Here is a 25,400-nt window from a genome sequence, read left to right as displayed (position 1 = left end):
GCGGTGTGTTCTTTCTGTGTCCGTGTGGGTTTCCTCCAGGTTCCCCGGTTTCTTCCTACGGTCCAGAAGCACATGTTAGGTGGATTGGCATCTCAAAAGTGTCCGTAGGTGTGAGCGTGTGTCGCCCTGCAAAGACTGGCGGCCTGTCCGGACCTGCCACGACCCTGAATTGGTTAAGTGGTTACAGAAAATGAATGGATTAATGAAAAATCTTCAGTGGCTTAAACATTCGCACAGTACTACAGCATCTAGCTTAAATAGCTAAAAGTTTCTAAGAACAACAGTTCTAATTTTAACTTTAAATCCAGTGTTTAAATAGTATGCAACATCACGTATCACATCATATAGATTTAGTATTGCTAAGGTGAGTCAAAGGTAGCACAGGTCCTTTTTAAATTGTTGTTGTTATTTATATATATATATATATATATATATATATATATATATATATATATATATATATATATATATTCAACAAAACAGTATATAGCTCTTCTCTTGGGCTGAGCTTCCTGAATTGGCTCCTGACACAGTAACAAGTCCCTTTGTTTCAGAAGGCAGGTCCCATCTCACCAAGTCTTAAAGTGGCAGGCATCCAGAACAGTTCCATCTATCAGGTGAGAATACCAACAAAGGGCTTGCTTCCACGTGGAAAAGTCAATGCACTGTTGGAGTTACAAGGCCAGTCAACACTACACAGAGAGTGATGGCAAAATAAATTATTCTCAAATATTTAAGCTCATTGAAGCTCTCTTGGCCAACCGCTTACATTCAAGTGTCAAACTTCACCAAGCATAAACTTGACACAAAGTGCTGATCTACCTACTGACCACTTCACACTCAGCTGCAACCCACTCACGTGTATGCTGAAGGTCTCCATATGAGGAAACCAGAAGGACAACACCATCCACAAATAGTGGAGGTGACATCTCCCAAGCACCTGGACAGAAGCCCTCCTGTCCCTTACTACACATTCACAACCTGTCTCTAAATATCAGGAACAGGAGTGGAGACATGGTACATCCTTGACAGAGTCCAATGCCCACACGGAACAAACCTGACTTACTGTTGAGAACGCGAACACAACTCAAACTGTTAAGAGCACAGGGACCAAATGGCTCACCTCAATGACCCTGGAACCCCATTCTCCCAGAGCAACTCCAACAGGATATCACAGGGAACATGGTCATACACTTCCAGATCCACAAAACATGTCGGGTACAGTAGCACACTCCCATGCCCCCTCAATTACCTGTGAAGTGGTATGGGTTGATACACATTCCAAGATGTACGTTTGGACACACTTTTATTGGAATATTAGCAAAAGTATTGGGTTGCAGGATGATTAAAACACACACTCGCTCACATCAACACATCCCACCTTCTTGCAACATCTCCACTGGCTTCTCATAAAATACCGCATTCAAGTAAAAGATCCTTGTGCTCACCTACAAAGCTGTACTTCTTATACCAACTTACTCATACTCTAATGCCCTCCTCTGCTAGATTACTCAACATTCCATTGTTTTGAAAACTGTAAGTGTCTTTGAGTACTTGAAAAGCACTAAATAATGTATTATTATTATTATTATTAATAAACAAATATACTCATTACTAACACACCCAAATTAACTGAAGTTTGACTATCTCCAATTCCTCATTACTATGACATATTACAAGCATTAGTGTGATGTATAATAGTTTTCGGTCCTCTACACCTTTCCCAGTCCTCCAAACATTTACTGAACAGAATTTTCCCAATGCTCAAAGTGATGATCAAGCCCCATGAAGACAGAGGATCATCTAGTGACTTAATGACACAAGGAAAGAGCAGACATACAAGACCCAGTAACGTTACCATTAATTGTTCACCATACGAAGATAAAGCAGCCTCAGAAATATTCTATCATTATACAGGGTGGGCCATTTATATGGATACACCTTAATAAAGTGGGAATGGTTGGTGATATTAACTTCCTGTTTGTGGCACATTAGTATATAGGAGGGGGGAAACTTTCAAGATGGGTGGTGACCATGGCGGCCATTTTGAAGTCGGACATTTTGGATCCAACTTTTGCTTTTTCAATGGGAAGAGGGTCATGTGACACATCAAACTTATTGGGAATTTCACATGAAAAACAATGGTGTGCTTGGTTTTAACGTAACTTTATTCTTTCATGAGCTATTTACAAGTTTTTGACCACTTATAAAATGTGTTCAAAGTACTGCCCATTGTGTTGGATTGTCAATGCAACCCTCTTCTCCCACTCTTCACACACTGATAGCAACACTGCAGGAGAAATGCTAGCACAGGCTTAGAGGATAGCTATGCTTTTGATGTTGGAAAACTGTGGTGAGGTGGTGAGAGCATGTCAGATGTAATGAAGTCAGGCACTTGTATAGTTAGGATATTCCAAAAAGGGCATTTAATATATCAACATTGTGGTGGTAGATCAAAGTTGAAAATGACTTGAATAAAAACCAGATTGAATGTAATCACAGTTGTCATCTTAACTACTGGAGACTTGCTAGTGAGTTATTTTCATGCTCACTACATCCTTGGGCTCTGGTGGTATGATTTCTCACAGATGTGGTTATTCAAAAGAGGGTCCTGCTGAAATAGCTGCCTTTGATTTCAAATAAGGCTCTGAGAGGCTTTCTAATTGACACCCTGTCAAAGCAGCTCCTGTCAAGCATTTCAGGCCACTTTGCTCCTTGACAGTTCGCTCTCCCAATTCATTGGGCTCTTGGAGATTGAGCTACCGAATGACCCTTTAAATAACAGGGTCACCACAACTCCTCTCCTCCACAGGTCCTGGCTTTTTCAAGATCTTGTAGTATTCGCTAGATAGTACCTTAAGTAGTTAATGATGGATAAGAGCTCTGCAGGTCCAGTCACATATCATGCCCTTCTTTCTATGTGTCCCTGCTTTCTTTCTTTTTGACAGAGGACTTGATTTCTTAAAGGGAAAGCTGATTTGTGGATCAGCTGGTGATCCATGGTTTTGTCCTAAACACTCTTCCAAATGCACTGAAATGTGCAGTTTTGCAGTGTCAAAAAAACAAGCGGTTTACTAGTATGCTGTGGATTTACTAACAGTTGTCCAAGCATGGGCGCAGAGGGTGGTGGATAGGGGTATAATAGCTCCCATTCACTTTCATAGAAACACTGAAGGGCCTTGTCCACAACACAATTTTGAGAAAAACAACAACAAAAAACTTCCAATGAGCATTATCATACGCCTAGATGTTGTTGAATATTATTTCTAAATGTAGGACGTCATCATTTAATAATTTCACCTACTGCGACCACCAACATAAACAGGCAAGTGTTTTCCTGCTGTTCCCTGCTGCACATTTCCTGCTGTTTCCTGTTCACACACTTACCTCAGTGCTTAAGAGTGTATGCACAGCTTTTGACATATTTTGCGCTATTTACATCGGCCTAATTATTTAAACGAAATATAAAAAACTCATACACCCGTTTTAGAAAGCACTCTGTTTTTATTTCGATCATCTTTCATTTAAATCTGTCATGTAAACATCAAGGGCGGCACGGTGGCACAGCAGGGAGTGTCACAGTCACACAGAGAGTCTGTATGAATTACAATGTTTAAAATTAATTTCAAGTGGAGTCTGGAAGCAAAATAATTTTTTTCTTTTTTGAGCATTGGACTTAATGAAAACTAGATAAAATATTTTAATCTACAGGAGGCACTACACAAAACCTTTGGGAACCACCGCTCTATTCCTGTATCAGTGGTCTCAGGAAGCTGTACACTGGACGCTTATTGCTGTATTTTTTTTTAGCTGGATGGATTGTTGTGGCACGGAGGAGTTTAAAAACTCCAGCAGCACTGATGTGTCTGATCCACTTGCAGTAGTACAACACACTACAGCATTACCCATACTCTACCTGCTCTCTGGGGAAAGGATGAAAGTGGCAAACTAAGTATAGCAAATATGAACTGTAACTGAGTCTGTAATTGTAGAACTACAAAGTGCTCCTTTATGTTCAGTAAAGCTGATTAAATATGGACAAGGATCGCAAAAATTCACATTCACTAATACATTATATATATATATATAATATGTTAAATATCCTATGGACATTAACAATGGGTTTATTAACAAAAAATGCTAAAACATCCAGTTGACATTAAGGGTTAAAAATAAATAAATAAATAAATAAATAAATAAATAAATAAATAAAAATAAAAGCTGAGCTTAAGCGAGGGTTTAAAGCTTAATGTCTGTGTTTGTTGTAAATCTCGTTCCAGATTAAGGGAGTGTTCCATAAAGTCAGGTTTCTTAGCAAAGCTGGATAACTTAAGATCAGAATAAAGACAATAAAGATCTCTTAAAGACCCTGGCCTTAAGTTAGCTCACTGCTCTGTGGAATATATTCACTACAGGAGGTTCTAGACACCACAAAAAGTTCTACTTTGCCTCTCAACTCAAGTTCTTGTAGTTCTACTGTTTTTCCCAGGGTCCACGACCACGCGAGACTTTGCGGACGTGACGCACGCGCGCCGAGACAGCGTCACGTCACGCGAGAGGGCAAAACACACACGCGCTGGTTCTCGCGCACGGACAGAGAAACACGCCGGTTCTCGGAAAGCCGTGGACGCAGAAACACGCTCGAAACCCACGCGCGAGCATGACTGCGTGAAGCACACAGCACGCGCAGAGGAGGTGAGTTTGTTTGCTGCGCCGCGAGACCGTGTTTGTTTGTTGGCTTGTTTTGTCGCGTCACGCCGGAGAGTTCCTCGCGCGAGGGGTGAGACGGAAAGGGGGGGGGGGGGGGGGAGAGAAAACACGTACACACACGTAAACACACACACGCACGCGCGCTGGGGGGGGCGCGAGGGGGTCCGCAGTCCGCAGGAGGCTCTGTTTGTGTTCTCTTTGGGTTCTGCTTGAGGTTTGTGTTGCGGTTGTGTGTGTTGCGTTTGTGGAGGGAGTGGAGTGTGTCCGGTTTTCGTGGGGTTTTTTTTTTCTTTGCTCCTGCTGTAAGAATGAGGAAGTGGACACAGCGCCCCCAGTCACACAGCGGCGAGAATCGGATTTGCACTCACGGATAAACACTGAGCAGTGGGCTTCATTGCTGACCACGCTCACCGACACTTCAAACGTTCACCTTGGACTAAAATATAATCTCTCAGCTCTCTCCCTCTCAAAAGAGGCCTCCCTCAGAAATCAGTTACCCGCAGGGGTCTCTGAGACCCTTAAATCCCAAGGGCAGAGGGGGCTCAAATACTCTGGGCAGTCCTTAAGTTTTAATATACATCAACCACTCCCTTGTTTCTACACTCATTCGATCAGCTCCACTGACCATACACACTGTAGTTCTACAATTACAGACACTAGTCCATCTGCTCCCTATCACATTGTTCTTTAGTGATCAGGACCCCAAAGGACCACCACAAAACGGTTCATTACGTGAGTGGTGGATCGTTCTCAGTGCTGCGGTGACACCGTCGTGGTGGTGGTGTCTTAGTAGGTGTTGTGCTGGTACGAGTGGATCAGACACAGCAGTGCTCCTAGAGGTTTTTAAAGCCCCCAGTGTCACTGCTGGACTGAGGCTGACCACCACAAACTGGGCTGCAACAGAGCTACTGTCCCTGACTTTACATCTACAAGGTTGACTAACAAGGGAAGAGTGTCTGATAGAGTGGATAGTACGTGGACCCATTGTTTAAAAACTCCAGCAGCCCTGCTGTGTGTGATCCACTCGGTTGTAAGGTTTATTAATACTTATAAATAACAAATACTCTAAATAAAATGTCCTTTTCTCGTTTCAAGTCAAATTTACAAATAAAATAACGCTTTTCAAAAATCCAAAAGTATATTTTAAATAAAGACTTGTAGATGCAGTTGAACTTTACTGCTGTTCCATAACCTGCAATCTGATTGGCTCTTATTACTGAAGGGTGGGACTTTATCCGTTTTCCAACTTCCAACCGGTAATTATTCCCTTATTTTTAAAGTTTCTGGCTTTAACTCGCGCAGCACCGTCGTCCCGAAAGTGTCCCAAAAGAGCTTTTAACACGTCCCTTGAGCTATTTTTACTGGTCCCAGGACAGCGGCGTCTGGAGCCCTGCCCTGTGTGTCTCATTCATTTAAGTCACAGCACGGTAATGCACGGTTCTGATTGGCTGAGTAGCCTCATGTGTGATATGCAGAAAGGCATGTGATTAGTCTGTGAGTTTCCTGGAGCATTCAAACTGAACTATAATGACTAGAAGAGTCACACCACTTAAAACACACACTCTGTTCAAAATTAAACAGCTCTTAGTAGTTTATCAGTTACAGGTCCAGGTCCGGGTTTGGACCACGGTCCGCCTATTCATGACCCTTGGCCTATATAGTTGCTGTTGGTTTTGTTCTGACAGTGATGAGACGAAAAGGTACTGTAAAAGGCCCTTAATCAGTTTAAGGATTTTTTTCCCTGAAGCTTTGCATCATGGGGAGGATCTTTAAAACGTGTGTAAAGGGTGTTTGCCAGAAAGCGCTTGAGTACACAAAGCTGAATGTGTGGACTTTGGGACGGCCAGAACACTCTCACTGTCCTGCCACCTTAGTGCTTCCATTAAAGATAAACTATACATAAGTTTACTAAATAAAATTTACTTTAAGTAAAATAGAGGTATATTTCCCAAGTATGTGTACTAGTAGTTAGTATACACGTAAAGGTAATATTTCTGTACTTCCTGGGAGTAAATTGGCCCACTTTTTAGTTTATAAAACTATACATATATTGTAAAGAGTAGTAGAACGTGAGAACACAACTAGCTAGTTTACATCATCCGTGTGACGCAAATCTAATTCATCTTTATCACCTGTTTGCCCGTCATTAGAGTGAACTAGAGAAACCTTTTTTTAAATGTAATATGTAAATCTAAAGTGCAGATTTGTAAGACATACAGGCTTAGAGAAATCATGTCAGAACCAACACAGCACAGAGAAATAGAAAATTCATGAATTATGGGCAGTGCGGCACGGTGGTGCAGCAGGTAGGTGTCACAGTCACACAGCTCCGGGTGACTATCTGTGAGAAGTGTGGTGTGTTCTCCCTGTGTCTGTGTGGGTTTCCTCCGGGTGACTGTCTGTGAGGAGTGTGATGTGTTCTCCCACAGTCCCACGTTGGTAGGTGGATTGGCGACTCAAAAGTGTCCGTAGGTGTGAGTGTGTGAGTGAATGTGTGTGTGTGTCTGTGTTGCCCTGTGAAGGACTGGCGCCCCCTCCAGGGTGGATTCCTGCCTTGCGCCCAATAATTCCAGGTAGGCTCTGGACCCACCGCGACCCTGAACTGAATAAGCGCTTACAGATAATGAATGAATTAATAAAATGCCGTTACAGAATAAAAAGTGCAGAGCATTTAAAACTGTGCTGTAAACCTGCTCAAACAGGCTTACTACTGAAAGAGATTATAGCATTGTCCCATTATGTATTGTAAACTCTTAATAGAGAACTCCCAGTTATTGCCTATAGAGTTATTGGAAAAGCAGTTGTCTTTATACTTCTGCTCTTATGGAACATCACCCAGTACTCGATACCTCAAAATGATTTATTTATATTATATTCAGACATTTATGTTGTAATTATTTTGTAATAATCTGCCCATAATTCATTCATTCATTATCTGTCAGTTCAGGGTCACGGTGGGTCCAGAGCCTACCTGGAATCATTGGGCGCAAGGCGGGAACACACCCTGGAGGGGGCGCCAGTCCTTCACAGGGCAACACACACCTACGGACACTTTTGAGTCGCCAATCCACCTACCAACATGTGTTTTTGGACTCCTCACAGACAGTCACCGGGAGGAAACCCACACGGACACAGGGAGAACACACCACACTCCTCACAGACAGTCACCCGGAGGAAACCCACACAGACACAGGGAGAACACACCACACTCCTCACAGACAGTCACCCGGAGGAAACCCACACAGACACAGGGAGAACACACCACACTCCTCACAGACAGTCACCCGGAGGAAACCCACGCAGACACAGAGAGAACACACCACACTCCTCACAGACAGTCACCCGGAGGAAACCCACGCAGACACAGAGAGAACACACCACACTCCTCACAGACAGTCACCCGGAGGAAACCCACACAGACACAGAGAGAACACACCACACTCCTCACAGACAGTCACCCGGAGGAAACCCACACAGACACAGGGAGAACACACCACACTCCTCACAGAGAGTCACCCGGAGCAGGAATCGAACCGTGCCGCCCTGCCCATAATTCATGAATTCAAAATAATTAATATCAGACATGAGTCAAAATCAAAGCATAAAGTAAGTTTTAATGTGTATGATAATGTGTGTTTAATGTGTGTATATTTTTTTTTTGTACAGGAAATGAGCTCGTCTGAGAATGGCGTTATCACAGATGGAAGTGAGACTGATAAAGGTGAGAGCAAGAATACTGTTGTGTCTGATGATTGTGTTCACTGCTTTTCTTTCTTAAAGCTCTTAATTTTCTTTTCACTGAACTAATGAATTTCTAAGGTTTAGATTTTAAGTTTAAATATACTTTATTTATGACTCAATGTTTTTCTAATCTCGTTACATAGAGTGACATTACATATTGATCATGGTTGAGGAATTCAGCGGTTTTTTTTTTGTATTGGGTTTAAACATGTTATAATCTCTGTCAGATGTTAAGGTTGAAAAAGAAACAGAGGAGAGTGCTGAGCAGGAGAAGACTCCGAGCTTGGAGGGAAAGTCTTCGGACTGCTTTACTCAACGACTCGCTAAAAGATCAGCGTCACACTTCAGCTTAGAAGGCCTTAACACAGACACTTACCGGACAACCTGCAGAAAGAGAGCTAAGGTAAAAATAAAATAAAAGTGTTGTCCATATTCTCTGCGGGCCACTGTATTGTATGATTTAAATAATGTATATACCCTGTATGATGGTAGGCCTAATACCAACTGGCTTCAAAATGATTGCTCAGTGTCTATATGTAAATATGTGTAGCGTCAATGATAACAGTGTTTTTTTTTAAGAATATTTTGTCACATTATCCTCCTTGAGACTTTGAAATAAAGGACAGGGATATTCTGGAATTTGTGAATATTATTTTATGAATTGTATAATAACTTCATGCTTTCTAAATAATATTCCCTTCTTTCAATATATGCCTGAAACAGATTAATTCTTGGTTTTTTGTTTATTTCTTTCTGGCATTCTACTACTTGTTTCAAATTTTTTTAAATGTAAGCATTTCCACAGGACATACAATACTTCTCTGCCATTAAATTGTCTAGAAAACATTTATTTTAAATGCTTGAACTGTGTTCCTCCCTTATTTCCATCGTTCCCTTCCTCCATCCCTTCCATTTTCTCCTGGCTACTGGTTGACTATACTGCTACAGACACTAGTGAACATAACAGAATTAATTTTTATTAATTCTCAATTAAGACAAAGTCTATGAATAGTTTCATCACTCTTTTCTACTCTCTGGATTTTCTTGGTTAGGTTAGAATATTACAGTTCGGTGAGAAATGGCATAGAGGCATTCACAGGTTCTTTCCTCTAATTTGCAGATTTTAGATCACCTCCAAGATGGAGGTACAGAGGACACGAAGTCACATAGTCTTCGGTCATCTCCTCAAGAGAGAACCATTCTGTCATACAGAAAACCTCTTTACAGCATCTCCCATCGAATTACAGAGAAGAAGGCCACATCCAGCTTAGAACAGCTTGGACAGCATGAATCTGGGCTCAGAGTTAGCCATAATGGCATCATCTTCCCAAAGCTGGGCAGCCCAGAGGAGCGGAATCGATTTGAGACTCCATCAGCAGCAGAGTCAACTGCGTCCCCCATATCCTCTGAATCCCATCTGTACCCACTTTTTGAGAAGATGTTCTTTATTCTTAACACCTTAAACTCTAGCATGACCCAGCTACATAGCAAAGTTGACCTCTTATCCCTGGAAGTGACTCGTATTAAAAAGCAAATCAAGCCTTCAGAGATGTCTATGGAATTCCAGCCTCCACCAGAGTACCTCTTGACAAGTGAAGAACTCGCTCAGTTGATGGAGCAAACCTCCACAGCTGGTGAGTTGGGTTGCAGGCTGCTAGTCCAACTTTTCCCAGAGCTTTTTTCGGCCAAGGAATGTGCACATGGTTGCAAATCGTGTGGAATTGCAAGTAAGCGCACTCTGGATTCTCTGCACCTTCAGCTCATACGCAACTATGTGGAGGTTTGCTACCCGCTGATCAAGAATGGAAATGTTTGGCAGACCGAGTGCCTAATACAGATCAATGATTTCTTCAATCGTTTCTGGGCTCAGAAAGATATGGAGAGTGGTCAGGTTTTTGGGAAACCGACTCCCAGTGTGCTTGGATTTGACATGGTCCAGAATCATGGTTGTCATTTCATCAATGAGGATGGACAAGACGAAAGACTATCACTGGACTCTGAAGAGAATAGCAACAATGGTAGTCATCTGGGCAATGCCAAATCCGATGTTGTTCTTGACAGCCAAGACACTGGGGAGGATTCTGATGACATCAGCTCACCTGAAGACTTTGTGATATTTCTTTTAAACAGACTCTTTCCAGAAGTGTTTGAAGAAGGAAGGTTGCCTGAGGGTCACAGCACTGTGGGGCAGTTGATTATTGACTCAGACCGGCTGGATATTATACGCAAGTACATGGAAGCGAATTTTCCTGATATACCCGAAGACACTTGGCTGCAATTGTGTGTCCAACGAATGGAGGAAGCTCTGGAGAATGCTCCCACTGATGGCAGTAATATGGACAATAACTGTGAGGAGGGTTATGAAACCTCGTGCCTGCCTGATGATATCTCCATCATCAGGGTTAGCGACCTTTGTGACTATGAGAAGCCTAACCGCCGGTCAAAGAAGTCTTGGCTTGAACCTGTTGACTTTGACGAAATCGACATCCCCTTACCAGATTTTGATGTTGCTCCAGAGTACCTGCTCACCAAGGAGCAGCTAAAGAACATCTATAACAGTAGTTTGTCCATTGGAAATTTCGCTTCCCGTCTGTTGGTCCTCATGTTCCCTGAACTTTTCACATATGAAAACGCACGCAAGCACTACAATTGCAGTGGTTCCTTAGGCAAGAAGCAGTTGGATCCTATCCGGGTAAGCCTCATCCGCCACTATGTCCAGTTGCTTTACCCTAGGGCGAGAAATGACCGTGTCTGGACTCTGGAATTTGTAGGCAAGCTTGATGAACGCTGCAGGAGAAGAGACACAGAGCAGCGTCGCTCTTATCAGCAGAATCGTAAAGTCTCCATCTCTGAGCAAGAAGATCCTAGAGACTTTGGGACTAGCAAAATCCATACGCTAAACCCAGAGCGCCTGAAAGAGGACTTTGACGTACCCCCGCTACCGCCTGAAAAAAGTAGCAAGGATTTCTGCAAGATCCCTCTAGAGGACCTCACAGTGTCCACGCCAGACTTTCCAGTGCCTTCCACCTACTTGCTCTCAGACGCTGAAGTCAGAGAAATAGTTCAGCAGAGTCTTTCTGTTGGAAACTTTGCCGCCCGCCTCCTTGTTCGCCTATTTCCAGAGCTTTTCACGCAGGAGAACTTGCGTCTCCAGTACAACCACTCTGGTGCCTGCAACAAGAAGCAGCTGGACCCTGTGCGCCTCAGACTCATCCGCCATTATGTGGAGGCTGTGTATCCCGTGGACAAAATGGAGGAGGTCTGGCATTATGAATGTGTACCTAGCATCGACGAGCGCTGCAGGCGTCCCAATAGAAAGAAATGCGACATTCTGAAAAAGGCCAAGAGATCGAACAACACTGTGTCATAATCATAAATGGCCGATTGTTTTTTTTTAATATATTTTTTGCACAAGTCCATAAGCTGAAGCTGCATAGCATAAACCTATGAAATACCCTTATTGAGGTCCAATTATGTAGGATGAGTCTTTTGTACAGAATATGTTTGTAACTTCGCTGCAACACCTGATAGAGTTCTGTTTGAAGACGCTGCCCAACGATAGTGACATATTAGTGTTATTTATACGCCAAACTATTGTATGTAATATTACCGTCTAACTGATAAGCTATTATATAGCCTTAAACATCTAAGTAAACATTTATCTTTAGACAGTATAGGCCACTATAGTCAGGGAAGAAGAGGGACAGAGATATCTAATCTTTATTTTGTTTTTTAATGAATTGTAGCAATGTTGCAGCACTGGTCTTTTTTCTAACTCTGAATTTACGAGCAAACGTCCTACCTGCAGTCTATATAAAAATATAGAAACAGATTGTAACTATTTTTATTAAATAAAATTACATTTATGCAGAACCAAATCTACTTTGTTTAATTAGCAAACACTACTTCAAACTGAGGACTTTCACATTGTTTGGAGATCAGGTGCAGAAGCAAAAACAGAAAAAAATAAACCTTCAAATTTTCTTTATTTCAAATGTTACAATATTTTTATTTTATTTAAATAGAACTGTGGAAAGAAGGGTTGTCCTAGAGATTTCTCCATGAATTATAATATTCATTCATTATCTGTAAGTACTTATCCAGCTCAGGGTCATGGTGGGTCTGGGGCCTTCCCAGAATCACTGGGCGTAATAATGGGAACACACCCTGGTGGTGGCACTATGGACATATTTGAGCACTCAATCCACCAACTAATGTGTTTTTGGACCGTGAGTTCTCACCTGGAGCGTGGCCTTGAACCCACAACCCCAGGACCCTGGAGCCATCTACAATACTCTCTTTTATTATATTATGTAGTCATAGATTTGGAATGTCAGGGGGAGAAAAGAAAAAAAAACTCTGCCAACTAATCTTTTCCATTAACTGAAACATTTTGCTGTTAACATTTTCAAGTACAGCACAGGCTATATTTAACCATAAATGTCCAAAGTTATGTCCAAATGTAAACATCTACACTGGCTAAAAAGAAGGGGCATTTATTGTGTTGAGTAGGCTACACACTGGAAGCAGAGACATACAGACATAAAAACATTAATAGGGTCAAGTGCTGTTGCTGGATAATTAGTTCTGGATCAGTCACTCCTTCGGCTACGGAAGTGAACTAATACCCATGTTGACTAAACATATACAACTTACAAAGACATCATAACACTGAAAACATAATTCCTAATTTAGCCTAAAATATCTAATGTCAACAATGCTGTATCAAGGCAATTTAGCTGTCTCCTCCCTCAATATCCATGGCTGAAGTGAGTACCAAATTCCTTAAATGCTCCCCAGCCTTTTTGGCTTGTGGGAATTAATAATGTAACATTTTATTATTAAATCCTCCCACAAAAATTGTTTATAATTTAATCCATGAGCTGGATTAACGTAACCGTTTAATATGAAATAGTTCATTGTTTAAAAAACAAAAAGAAGCATGACACTGATTTAAGTGTTTTCATTTTGTGTAACAACGTTCTCTCTGAAGATCCACACTACACTTTTCAGTCATCTGTTTCCTTTCAGAGATAACACAAATTGTGAAAGTATTTAAGATTGTGCTGGAACAAAAATTACTGCTGGTAAAAATATCATCAATGCTGTAACAACTGCAGAGGAAAAGTAATATTCAGTGCTAATGTAGTCCAAAATTTATTCCCTGTAATTTTCTTGTCGAGGAATTCGAAGATGTTTCCAGCTTCTCACTATAACCTTCTGTTTTTCTCCATCTTTTGTTTCTCCCAGCACTTTCTTCAGGATAACCCTCTTTAGTGTCATCATATCCAGCTCTTTATCCACACCCATGATAAGGTCAAGCGTGTCTCCCACTTTTACCTGCAGATGGAGCCAGATGTTAAGGAAGAAAATTAGTAGAAAACTGGAGCAGCAAAGTAACGTAATGCTATATTCTAGAATTTAAATTGTTCACAGCGGTGAATTAAACTAGACCTCATCCAATTCGTGGTCACAGTGGGTCCAGAGCCTACACGGAATCACTGGGCACAAGGCAGTCTTTCATGGGGCAACATATACACTCACACCTAGCGACACTTTTTGCATTGCCAATCCACCTACTGTGTTTTTGGACTGTGGAAGGAAACCCAGAGGAAACCCACCCAAAGACCTGTTCAGTTGTTTACATTTCCCCATAAACATCACACCTTATTAAACTCAGAGACTGGTGTACTTCACTGGAGGTTGTGGAGAGCAAATGAAATGCTATATTTGTGTTGTAGACATGGAGACACCTGATTCCTATTACCACCACTGTAACAAAATCTGAGTCTCTATAAATAACCATTTCACAACAACACACTGAATTACTTTCTTTATATTTCAACCAATCAGAAAAAGGCTGAGTTCTCCTTCATGCTGAAGCCATATAATAGTGGCTATGCTGACTCCACATATGATACTTTAAAAATATGGATTTTTGTCACAGAAAAACAATAATAACACCACTTATGATATACATATGTACGACACCGTTTACTCACTATTTTATTCTTCTTCACAAGCTGCTGTCCATTCAGTCTCAGTTTGTTGTCGTAGAAAGCGTCTTCGATTTTACTAAAAGGAAAACGAGTAGATTGTTAGGGTTTATTTATTAAATGTTTAACTAGCAGCTACTTTCATGCACCAATCCAAAACAGCAAATAAGTCCCTTAAGTTTATGCTCCATAGATCAGGTAAACATGAGAGTGGCTTAGTACTGAATCTCTAACACATCCAGGCCACTAGCTGTCAGTCTAGTGGCCGTTTCATCACCTGCAGACAAATTATTTAAGAGAATTACAAATTTCCGTTCCCAAATACTGTTGAGATATGAATACCAGCCTGTCCAGCATCTGCTTACTGTCTGGTGATGTCCAGCCCAGCCTTTATAACAAGGTCAAAGCGGAGGGACTGAACTACTCTCTCAGAGTCTTTATAGTCTTTAGGCAGGCTGGGATCATCGGGGAGTTCGTCCTCATAGTCACTGGCCTCTTCATCCTCTTCTTCTTCTTCTACCTCCTGCACAGCTCCATGTCTGCTTTTCTTCTTAGAGCTCTTGAGCCGCGTCTGCTGCAGTGTCCAGCTCTTTGGGCTGTCCCAGAGTTTGGTGAGAGCCACAGACCGTTTGGTTAAAGGAGCAGCTGAGCCCCACAACTGGCGAGCATGAAGCGTCCGTGGACTCCATGGTGACAACATCTGGAGAGTGTTTAGTCTGCCCAACTGGCGCAGGGTCAGTGCCTGAACTGACAGACTCTGCATCCTGCAACAAAGCCCTGTTCACCTGCAGAAACACACAAAACAACAATACCTCACGAATGTTTATGTTGCTGCCACCAAATCCTCACAAACAGTTTTCCAATGTGTAAAGCTTGCTCAAAAGCTCTGACAGCACCAAAGGGAAAATACATTTCTTATAAATACCCTTCTTTAGGACAAAATGTTAGATTAGCAGCCTTTCAGTCCAAATAAAACATGTATCTCAATATTTGTCTATTTATAGTTTCCATTGACTTCCATCGTAACTTAAGTTTTTTCCCTCTTCTCCTGGGAAGTTACTATTGTGGAGATACAAGATTTTTCTTTGGAAAAGTTATTGCATGAAGCTAGTGAAGCATCCCTCTGCTGCTCACCTTGAAAGCCTAAACCTGCAAGTTGACAGAATTGGATCCTTAGGTTTACAATGTCCTGACTTCACCTTTGAGTCAAGTGTTTCAAAGTGGGAATATTCTATAGACATGCTAACAAGGAAAAACATTTGATGCTTTTGCCATGATGCCTGGTGCACATTAGCTTCCATATTTTAAATGTATTTTGGATTTTAGATTACTTTTAAAAGGGTCAGAGGTGAATTAAAAAGTGTGAGTCCAATATATGGATGCTTAACTTTAAACAGTTTATTTCCAAATATTATATACGTAACTGTTACCGTTGCTATGACATTGTTTACACGAGCCTATGGCAGATTTCACACACGAGTTTCTTTTTTAAAATTTCCGTTCCACCTTAAATAAAGCAGATGTTAAACACACACCATTCTGGAGCCTCGTATAATTGCAGCACTATTTAAGATGGAACGGAAAATTCCAATAAGAGGCTAAATTCAGCTTCGTGGTCTACACAGCTATCGCTAAATAACATATTTACTTGTATCGAGCTATTAATGTTTCAACCAAACCACTGTCACGTTTTAAAAGCGTATATTTTAATCTTTTAAAGTGAAAAATACAAACCAGTTCCAGTCCAAAAACTTCACTGGTAGCAACCTTCAGCTCAGAAACTCTTCATTCAGTAAATCAATGCTCGCTGTTACACCATGAAAACATACAAACACAAACTGTACGCTTCTGTTTAGGATTTAAACATTAATTGTCTCAAACCAATGATTTAAAGCTCATTTAATTCAAAAACTCTTTTTCATTCTCGTCAACCAGATTTTAAGGTGTAAACACAGCGGGCAGGGACCTGCTGTAACAGAACCGTTTGTCCAACAGCGCCACCTTGGAGCTGGAGGGCTACACTACACAAATAAATAAAATATAAAACCAGAACTATACTGGGTTGTTGTATTTTTTATTAAGCAAAATATAATGTACTTCTCCTTTTTTTTGGCAGAACAGCAACAATTCCAACAACATCAGCAGGCTTCATCAGCAGCAGCATATTTATAATCACACATGCGTGTGTGGTTAGAATAGGATTTTGTAGTCTGTTATTATATTAAAAGTAATTTTTCCAGAGAATGGAGTCTCTTTTACAGACTCCTCCCACTCTCTCCCCCTGAAACCTATTTGGGTGGTGGTGGTGTGTCTCTGTTCCGTTAATTGGCCCTGTGCTCTCAGAGCGCGCGCACTGCTGCAGGTGGAACGATGGCTCGCGCGATGTGGATGTTTGGGTGTTTTGCGCTGCTGCTCACCTGTGCACGCGGGACGAGAAATATACAAAGACCCGTTTATGGACCGGGACATGGGCAAAGACCCGTTTATGGACCGCCACGTGGACCAGTGTATGTACCGGGACATGGACAAGCATCAGTGTATGGACATGGACCAAGACCTGGATATGGACCGGGACATGGACCAAGACCCGGATATGGACCGGGACATGGACAAAGGACAACTACTAACTGGGGAGGTAAAGCCTACGAGTTTTATTTAAATAAAATAACATGTGTATATTATGGATATTATATTGTACTTGTTTAGAAATTGAAGTAAAGTGGTAGTGATAGTGAAAAAGTAAATGTAATCACGTGACATAAGTACAGTAATGGGGATCACAGTTAATCCAGTATTGTCCATATCAGTGTAGAATGAGAGAAAATAAATTATTCTGACTGGTCTAGAGCAGTGCAATACTGTAGATTTATAGCTCTATAGTAAAAGGAAATACTGCCAGTTACTTGCTGCAGTAAAAACTTTGCAGCATAAATCTACCATTAAGATGTAATCCAATCAGTGAGAGCGTTAATGTGAAATGGTATAGACTTTTTTATATGGAATGCTGTTGAAGTAGAATAGTGTGGGACTACTTTGCCTCACAGTACTCTTCATGTGTCTCTCAACCAGACCTTATTAAAAAAATCTCACAATGTCATAAAGTCTCAGGCAGTGCATTTCATGAGCTTTTTGATGCAGTCGTTTGATGCTATTCACCACCAGTGAGACCAGTTTCAAATCTAGGGGCATTACAAATCTACACACGCTCAACAAACAACTGGTTAACACCTTAATGTAATACTTACATTTGTTAATTTGGTGGAATTTCTATAATCATCTGTGTCAGATGATATTGGTGAATAGTTTCAATAAATAAGTCAATAAATTTTCTGAAGAAAACAAGGAAAAACGTTTTAAAATGAGGCAAATACTTGGGATATTATCCAATATTTGAGATTATTTTACTTTTTACTATAAAATGTGCTTTGCCATTATTATAAACACACAGAGCCTTCTAAGAGGGTGTCGTAGGCAGATACACCATATGGCCAAAAGTCTGTGGACACCTGCTCATTCAGCACTTATTCTGAAGCTTGTTATTTAAGAAATTGCTTGGTTCTTTGAGGATTTGTCGGCATTCAGCTTCATAAACGTTAGTGAGGTCAGGGCACGATGATTGGTAATTAGTTCTGGACCAGAATACCAGCACCTGTCAATCCAGAGAACACTGTTCTAAAGCTCCACAGTCCAATGCTTGGGGGACTTTATGCCCCTCTAGCCAGAATTTAGCACAGGGGTATCCGGATTTATGGAATGTGTGCACAATTTAACATCAGTTTCAGTCATCATTAACAGAGTCTACACCCTTTTGGACATAGAGTGTATGTGATGCACTTACTACTGAAACTACAAAACTACTGTTTTGCCGTTTGTCGTTCTCTTTTCTCTCCTAAGAGGCTGCGTCTGGATGATGTTTCTCACCTCTTCATTGCAGTGATGTACAATATTATTGTTTTCCAGGCTCCGCCTTATGAAATTATTAATTTGATTTTCAACCAATCAAAACAAATGTTGGACATCATTTGATATCTACCACTGCCTTGATTGCAGTTTGGTGTGTTCTCCCCGTGTCTGTTTAGATTTCCTGCTCGGGTTTCCGAAAGACACTTGTTGGTAGGTGGATTGGCTGTGTGAAATTGCCTATAGGTGTGTGTGTGTGTGTGTGTGCAAATTTGTGTAAGTGTGAGTGACCACTTTAGAATGTGAAATTGTCCACTGGTTTGAGTGTGTGGATGATTGGGTGAGTGTTTGAAACTGTCTACTCGTATGACTGGGTGAGTGTGTGAAATCGTCCATAGGCGCGAGTGTATGAGTGACAGGGTGATTGTTTGAAACTGTCCACTAATGTGTGTGTGAGTGAGTGTTTGATATCTTTTAATGGACTGGTGCCCGGTCAAGTGTTTTTTTCCTGCTCAAAGATTTCATTTTGGCTCTGGACTTAATATGACCCTAATCAGGATGGAGCAGTTATAAAAGATGAACAAATGAATGAATGAATCATTTGAAAACCCTAAGTACCCTTTACAATGTTTAGAAATTCATTATGAATTTTCTAATATAGTGAATTTTTGTTATTTTTTTTTAACTACGTCTGTATTGGAAATGCATGCTTTTGTCAACAGTCGCTCGTTCTTCAAGATGCCACTCTAAGTTGCAGCTGTGTCCTCATAGTGCAGACCTAATAGTAACATCTGCTTTAATCATCAATCTCTCCCCTTTTCTCTTTCTTTACCTCTCCTCTTTCAATGTCTCTCTCTCTTCTTAACTAACCACGCTAAGCTCATGGCATTAATCACAGGTTTCATGGTCACCACCACTACCACCATCGGCCGCCCTGGAAGTGGCCTCCGTTTACCCAGCATCGGCCAGTTTTACCCACCCAGCCAAGACTACATCCAGGGCCCAGAGTACCAGTGGTGCCACCACACCTCAAGGTAGCCATGCCTTGCACAAAAATACCAATTAGATTGCCCAGTTTGATGTTTACCACGAGAGTTCCCACAACAGTTTCAACCACTGTATCCACTACTTTACCAACCATAGTGCCAACTACAATCCCAACCACTGAACCAACCACGGCACCCACTATGGTAACTACAACAGTACCAACCACGACACCAACCACGGTGCCCACCACGGTAACTACTACAGTACCAACCACGACACCAACCACGGTGCCTACCACGGTAACTACTACAGTACCAACCACAGTAACCACTAAGGCAACTACTACAGTCCCAACCACGACACCAACAACAGTACCAACCACAATATCCACTACAGTACCCACCACGGTTCCTACAATGGTACCCACCAGCCCACTGCCGGTCCGTACCTCAGTGGGTACACCTTCCCCTGCTGCACCTTCCACTGAGCCAGGTAGACCCATCTTCAGCTTCTTTCATCCAAAGACACGTCTTGCTGAGCATGCAAAGGGCTGTGGGAACACCACTGTCATCCTCACACAACTCTACCTTTCACTGTCTGTTTCTAGGTGAATCAGTAAGGGATTCTTTACATTGTGCAGACTTACATGGGAGTCTTTAAACCAGTGGTCATCAGCCCTTCTTCTGGAGATCAACCATTCTCATTCAGATAATCAAGGCTTTTGATGGATAAGATGGGGCTGATAAGGGTTAATCCTACGATCTGGAGGAAGGTGCATTTGCATAAGGGGGGTTGGAGACCATTGTTTTAAACTGACCTATATACATCTGATGGAATTATCTTGTTCACAGTAATTTGTCTTATTCCCTATTTAGCACAGCTATCTGATTACAATAATGTGCATCTCTCTCTTTTTTTATTTACAGATTTACCTTCCAAATCAACTGCCAATGAATTACCTTTGTTTTAATTTCAGAAAGATTACATTTCTCATTTCATCCCATTTTATGCGTCTTCATATCCTCATTAATTCTGCATGCTAACAGCAAGTGGAAATTGCAATAATTTGCCTAGACTAGATTGCAATTATGGAACTGCTTCCATCATTGCTTTCAAACCTGATTGTTCCAACAGTAAAACATGTATTTTCCCATCGACTCTCCAACAGCTCCGGCCGAGGTGTGCAGGAGCCGCCCGCTGGACCTGATCTTTATCATCGATAGCTCTCGCAGCGTTCGACCAGCTGAGTTTGAGAAAGTCAAAGTCTTCCTTTCGAACATGATGGATGCTTTGGAGATCGGGCAGGATGCCACACGGGTCGGTTTGGTCAACTACGCCAGCACGGTCACTATTGAGTTCCGCCTGAACACATACTACAACAAGGCAAAGCTCAAACAGGCCTTCTCTCGCATTGACCCTCTTTCGACTGGCACCATGACTGGCCTGGCCATCAAAACGGCAATAGAGCAAGCCTTCATCGAGGAGTCCGGTGCCAGGCCCCTGCACCAGAACATCAGCAAAGTGGCCATCATTGTGACGGATGGACGGCCCCAGGACAAAGTGGAAGATGTTTCAGCCTCAGCGAGGTCCACTGGGATCGAGATCTATGCTGTGGGGGTAGACAGAGCCGACATGAAATCTCTCAGGTTGATGGCCAGCCAGCCTCTGGATGACCACGTCTTTTACGTGGAGACCTACGGTGTCATTGAGAAACTCACGTCCAAGTTCAGGGAGACGCTCTGTGGTAAGAAAACAGAGGTAGCCAAAGGAGCTGCTCTAGGTTTATCCTGGGCTTGATCCAGACTTAGGAACCTATTTCAGTCCCTCTTTGTTTGAATGGTTTCTTCGTAGATTGTCTAAAATATGCTCACAGTTATTTATAAACCCTTTGAAGAAACACAATATTACATAACATGCTAAATACTAGTGTGTAATACAATCTCAATCCTGAAATATTCTGTAGTGCAGCATTGCATCCCTCAACCTCAATGTTTTGATAGGTTTAACTGTTTTGTAACAATATTATCAGCCCCAGAGCCCTTATAATTTCTACAAAAGTTCCTGACACTTTCAAGATACATCATCAGAATGTTTTTTTCATAGTCTTTAAGCTAGAAAATCTTGCTAAAGAGACTAAGTCATCACCATTGTACAAATATGAATATGGATATTTATAACAGATATAGTGAGTGAATGTGTGTGTGTTGCCCTGTGAAGGACCGGCGCCCCCTCCAGGGTGTATTCCCGCATTGCGCCCAATGATTCCAGGTAGGCTCTGGATCCACCGCGACCCTGAACTGGATAAGCGCTTACAGATAATGAATAAATGAATGAATGAATAGTACTAATTAGATTTTTTTCCTCAAGTGTGCCCCTTTATGGTAGAAGATAGAGTAAGTGTGGGGAAAAGTCACTGTAATGTTATTCGACATTTAAATTACTAGTCAGCTAATGAAAGTCCTACTGTCCTCCATTCATTCCCTACTGACACAGTCCTGTTTTAAATGTACTAATCCAATCACTTGAATTTAAATCTGTTTATCAGTAGCATGGTGATTGTGACTGCATGAATAATAATGATTAGCCGCGTGTTTGCTAACTCTGCTAGCACTGCTGTGGTGATTATTGTCTGTAGGGTTGGATGCATGTGACCTGAGACATGACTGTGAGCACATTTGTGTAAACAACAACAAATCTTACATCTGCAAATGCCGGGTGGGATACATCCTTAACACAGATGGGAAAACATGCTCACAAGCAAACGGTTGGTCTTTCTACTTTGTTTAATGCTTTAAATGGTCCAGGTTTGGGAGGTGAAGAATATATTAATGTATGTTTAAACTTGCAGAAACCTCTAAGTACATCTTGTCATGGGCTACATCTTCCTTTTAAAGGAAAATTCTCTTCCAAATCCTTTGAAGTTTAGTACTTGGCTTAATCTGTCTAATACATGTCTAAATGTTTGCAGACACTTGCTCCAATTTAAGCTAAAATAAATGCTACTTAATATCGAGTTTGTTTATCTTTGCTGCTGCTACAGCTTCTAATCTTCTGGCAAGATTTTACTCTAGATTTTGGAACATTTATTGTGAGGATTTAATCGTAAGCCATAAGAGAAATAGAGCGGCTATGTACGTTAGATGATAATTTCTGGATCAAAGTTCATCTCATAGGTACTGGACGGAGATCCAGAGGAGGCAATTCCATTGCTCCACAGTCTAATGCTGGGGTGCTTTTATACCTCTCCAGCTGATGCTTGGAATTGGGCATTGTGACCAAACCCTTAAGAGCATCTCATTTAGGTATTCTCTTAGTTATGTTTTTTATTAGAAAATCTGTGTGTAACTCAATGTTAAATTCACTCACCAAAAGCAGTGTCTGGATACTTTTGGACATATTGTCATTGTTGGAACAAAACCTCTAATCTGAAAACTGCAATTTGCAGAAGAAGAACCAAATAATGCATAACATTAAACAGACGTTGGGTAATGATATTGATTTATTATCTGAAGAATATCTATTGGTTTATCCGCCATAACATTGTAACCCAATAAAAAGGGCAACATTTAAATTTGCTAAAATGTAAATAATAACGAAGCGCATATTTTCTTGTGATAGTGGCATATAGTAGCATTAGCAGTGGACCATCCAAAATCCATTATACCATTATTTGTTTGATCATGCATACATTACTTTTAGGTATTATTAGTTCTAAAGTGAACCCACAGTCTCCTGTTTGAATGCGTTACGTTAAGCCAATCAGTACAAATCTATAAATGAAATCTTTCTATCCATAGCATAATAACTATGATTGCATGAATGATGATTAGCCGTGTGTTTGCTAACTCTGCTAGCACTGCTGTGGTGATTATTGTCTGTAGGGTTGGATGCATGTGCCCTGGGACATGACTGTGAGCACATTTGTGTGAACAACAACAACAACTCTTACATCTGCAAATGCCGGGTGGGATACGTCCTAAACCCGAACGGGAAAACATGCTCACAAGCAAACGGTTGGTCTTTCCTCTCTATGTAATGCTTGAACTAATTCAGGTTAGTGAAACAAGTAATGTGATTTTTTTGCATGTGGAAAAACTTGCAGAGAACCTCAGATGTTACCTTAGCACTGTGCAGTTTACAGGTATTTCTGGATTCACTTAAAACAGTCCTGCCTCTTTTAAGCATTGCCCCGTCACTAGAAGCCCCTCTCCCTGAATGAAGAACAGGACAAATCCTGAGCTCCATGTTCCAACTGAAAAAAAGTCAGATTTCATGAGGTGTTTTGCTGTTTCATTAAAAACTGACTCTGATAAAACCTTTAGCATCAGGCTTGATTAATGGCAGTTATTTTACACTATTACTTGACACCGTTGATTACAGCCTTGACCCTTGATCTGCTTGGAGTGTAATAGATGTGACCAATCAATTGAAGCAGTCTGAATTGTCCTCCACTTTTACAGAGGTCCGCAGTGATGTGTCAGAGGATGCCTGCATGTGTGAAGCTCAGATCGCTTTCCAGAAGAAAGTCCACCACAGCATACAGGAGTTAACCAGCAAACATATCCTTTTAACTCTCAATGGCTGTTAACTATGTTCACAAGCTGAAATCACCAGATATGAACTCTCATTTAGTCTAATTCACCTTGAGGCCACATACAGGGTTTGAACCGAGCAATTAGTCAGAAAACTATAGTAGCAGGTCAGAGATTTCTGAGTATATTGGTGTCTGCGTGCTTTTTCCTTGACTCTTTTAACTGGATGATATCAACAGAAGAGTCCAACAGTTTCGTTTTCGTTAAGTTTGGAGCTGGAGAAGAAGGCAAAAAACAATTAATCACCTTCAAACTTGGTGTTCAAATAACAGGATGTTGTGTTGCCCTGCATTTATGTTTCATATAAAGTATTCATTGTATCAACATAACGTGGCCAATTAGCTTTTTACGTAAAGCCGATTGAAAAGCTCTTAGACAAATATTTATAGTCTGTTACCAGAAAAGTAGAACTTGTTTCTCTAACTGTTTTATATATCTTTATCAATGTGGTGCTTTGGATTATATTTTGTAAATTATATAGCCTTATAAAGGTTTCTTTTAATAGGACAAATATTTTTTGTGTGTATTACTACTTGTATAATGCTCTTTATTTTGGGATATTTTGTACAGATGTCTTAGACAATAAAACGTCTTTGGAAATGTATTTGATTCCTGTTTTTGGTATGAGAACTAATTTATAATATATTGTAATAAATCATGTTCTTGTGAGAATAATTTATTTACATGGACAATAGAGTAATCCATATCACAAATAAAAACCCTAACACATCCATGCTAAAGAGTGTAAAACGTGCCTGAATATTTTTTATTGGAAAAAGTAGAGATTTTAGTAGTTAGTATAATTAAGTAATTGTCTGTTAAAGATTTGACATATGTTCAATAACGTAATTACCAGAAATAATTCACATTATTTTAGAAAACTAAAAAAACTATTGTAATATTTTCATCATGAACCATGGCTTCATCACAGAGGGGATTTCAATGAGTATTCAGCTGTTTGATATAATATTTTATTTTAAAAAAAAAAGCTAGTATGAGTGGATCAAACACAGCAGTGCTATTGGAGTTTTTAAACCTCTCTGTCACTACTTGACTGTGAATAGTCCAACAACCAAAAATATCCAACCAACAGCGTACAGTGACCACTAGAGAACTAACACACACTGCAACAAAAAACGAGCTACTGTCTCTGGCATATCTACAAGATTGTCCAAACACTTGTGGAAAATCCAGCAGCACTGCTGTGTCTGATCCACTCATACCAGCGCAACACACATAAACACATCACAACGACGTCAGTGTCAGTGCAGCGCTGAGAATGATCCACCAACCAAAACATGCTCTGTGGTGGTCCTGTAGGAGAAAGGGGGGGTGGCCAAAAAAGTATACAGAGCAACAGGTGGACTACAGTCTGTAATTGTACAACTACATAGTGCTGCTCTGTGGTCAGTGGTGTTGAGTGAATGGACACTGAATGTAGAAACAAGGATCCAGCGTTAATGTTATGGTTTAT

General features: G+C 40.9%; 3 protein-coding genes across 4 annotated transcripts; 2 read left to right on the top strand and 1 right to left on the bottom strand.

Moving 5' to 3' along the window:
* Positions 1-4,572: 4,572 nt before the first annotated feature.
* bend3 (BEN domain containing 3) lies at positions 4,573-12,316 on the top strand. The gene is made up of 4 exons (XM_066679266.1): positions 4,573-4,695; positions 8,377-8,431; positions 8,679-8,854; positions 9,572-12,316. The coding sequence occupies exons 2-4, from the start codon at positions 8,380-8,382 to the stop codon at positions 11,819-11,821; spliced, it is 2,478 nt and encodes an 825-aa protein (XP_066535363.1). The 5' UTR covers positions 4,573-4,695; positions 8,377-8,379; the 3' UTR covers positions 11,822-12,316.
* Positions 12,317-12,447: 131 nt separating this feature from the next.
* mtres1 (mitochondrial transcription rescue factor 1) lies at positions 12,448-16,438 on the bottom strand. Its single transcript, XM_066679395.1, has 4 exons — positions 16,182-16,438; positions 14,813-15,232; positions 14,454-14,526; positions 12,448-13,791 (listed from the first exon to the last, which is right to left on the bottom strand). Exons 2-4 carry the CDS (start codon positions 15,208-15,210, stop codon positions 13,609-13,611), a joined length of 654 nt encoding a protein of 217 aa, XP_066535492.1. The 5' UTR covers positions 15,211-15,232; positions 16,182-16,438; the 3' UTR covers positions 12,448-13,608.
* Positions 16,439-16,793: 355 nt separating this feature from the next.
* On the top strand, positions 16,794-24,476 carry matn3b (matrilin 3b). Of its 2 annotated transcripts, none has more exons than XM_066679800.1 (6): positions 16,794-17,082; positions 20,503-21,078; positions 21,970-22,098; positions 23,216-23,347; positions 23,795-23,893; positions 24,090-24,476. In XM_066679800.1, the coding sequence occupies exons 1-6, from the start codon at positions 16,818-16,820 to the stop codon at positions 24,131-24,133; spliced, it is 1,245 nt and encodes a 414-aa protein (XP_066535897.1). In that variant the 5' UTR covers positions 16,794-16,817; the 3' UTR covers positions 24,134-24,476. The 2 variants fall into 2 exon arrangements, with proteins under 2 accessions (XP_066535897.1, XP_066535898.1); XM_066679801.1 differs by lacking the exon at positions 16,794-17,082 and adding an exon at positions 19,685-19,826.
* The last annotated feature ends 924 nt before the right edge of the window (positions 24,477-25,400 follow it).

The sequence above is a fragment of the Hoplias malabaricus genome, chromosome 8 (assembly GCF_029633855.1).
Source record: "Hoplias malabaricus isolate fHopMal1 chromosome 8, fHopMal1.hap1, whole genome shotgun sequence".
In the NCBI taxonomy this organism is placed as follows: domain Eukaryota; kingdom Metazoa; phylum Chordata; class Actinopteri; order Characiformes; family Erythrinidae; genus Hoplias; species Hoplias malabaricus.
The sequence above is the reverse complement of the archived record's forward strand: the minus strand, read 5'-3'. Positions and strand labels throughout refer to the sequence as shown.

What these genes read in the sequence shown, in the direction of transcription:
- bend3 (XM_066679266.1), top strand. Translation starts at nt 8,380, where the DNA reads ATGAGCTCGTCTGAGAATGGCGTTATCACAGATGGAAGTGAGACTGAT. An exon ending in TGGAAGTGAGACTGATAAAG is followed by an intron (nt 8,432 to 8,678) that starts GTGAGAGCAAGA and finishes AATCTCTGTCAG; the next exon opens with ATGTTAAGGTTGAAAAAGAA. An exon ending in CCTGCAGAAAGAGAGCTAAG is followed by an intron (nt 8,855 to 9,571) that starts GTAAAAATAAAA and finishes TCTAATTTGCAG; the next exon opens with ATTTTAGATCACCTCCAAGA.
- mtres1 (XM_066679395.1), bottom strand. Translation starts at nt 15,210, where the DNA reads ATGCAGAGTCTGTCAGTTCAGGCACTGACCCTGCGCCAGTTGGGCAGA. An exon ending in GGGCTGGACATCACCAGACA is followed by an intron (nt 14,527 to 14,812) that starts GTAAGCAGATGC and finishes TTTTCCTTTTAG; the next exon opens with TAAAATCGAAGACGCTTTCT. An exon ending in TTGTGAAGAAGAATAAAATA is followed by an intron (nt 13,792 to 14,453) that starts GTGAGTAAACGG and finishes CTCCATCTGCAG; the next exon opens with GTAAAAGTGGGAGACACGCT.
- matn3b (XM_066679800.1), top strand. Translation starts at nt 16,818, where the DNA reads ATGGCTCGCGCGATGTGGATGTTTGGGTGTTTTGCGCTGCTGCTCACC. An exon ending in GACAACTACTAACTGGGGAG is followed by an intron (nt 17,083 to 20,502) that starts GTAAAGCCTACG and finishes ACTCTCCAACAG; the next exon opens with CTCCGGCCGAGGTGTGCAGG. An exon ending in GTTCAGGGAGACGCTCTGTG is followed by an intron (nt 21,079 to 21,969) that starts GTAAGAAAACAG and finishes TATTGTCTGTAG; the next exon opens with GGTTGGATGCATGTGACCTG.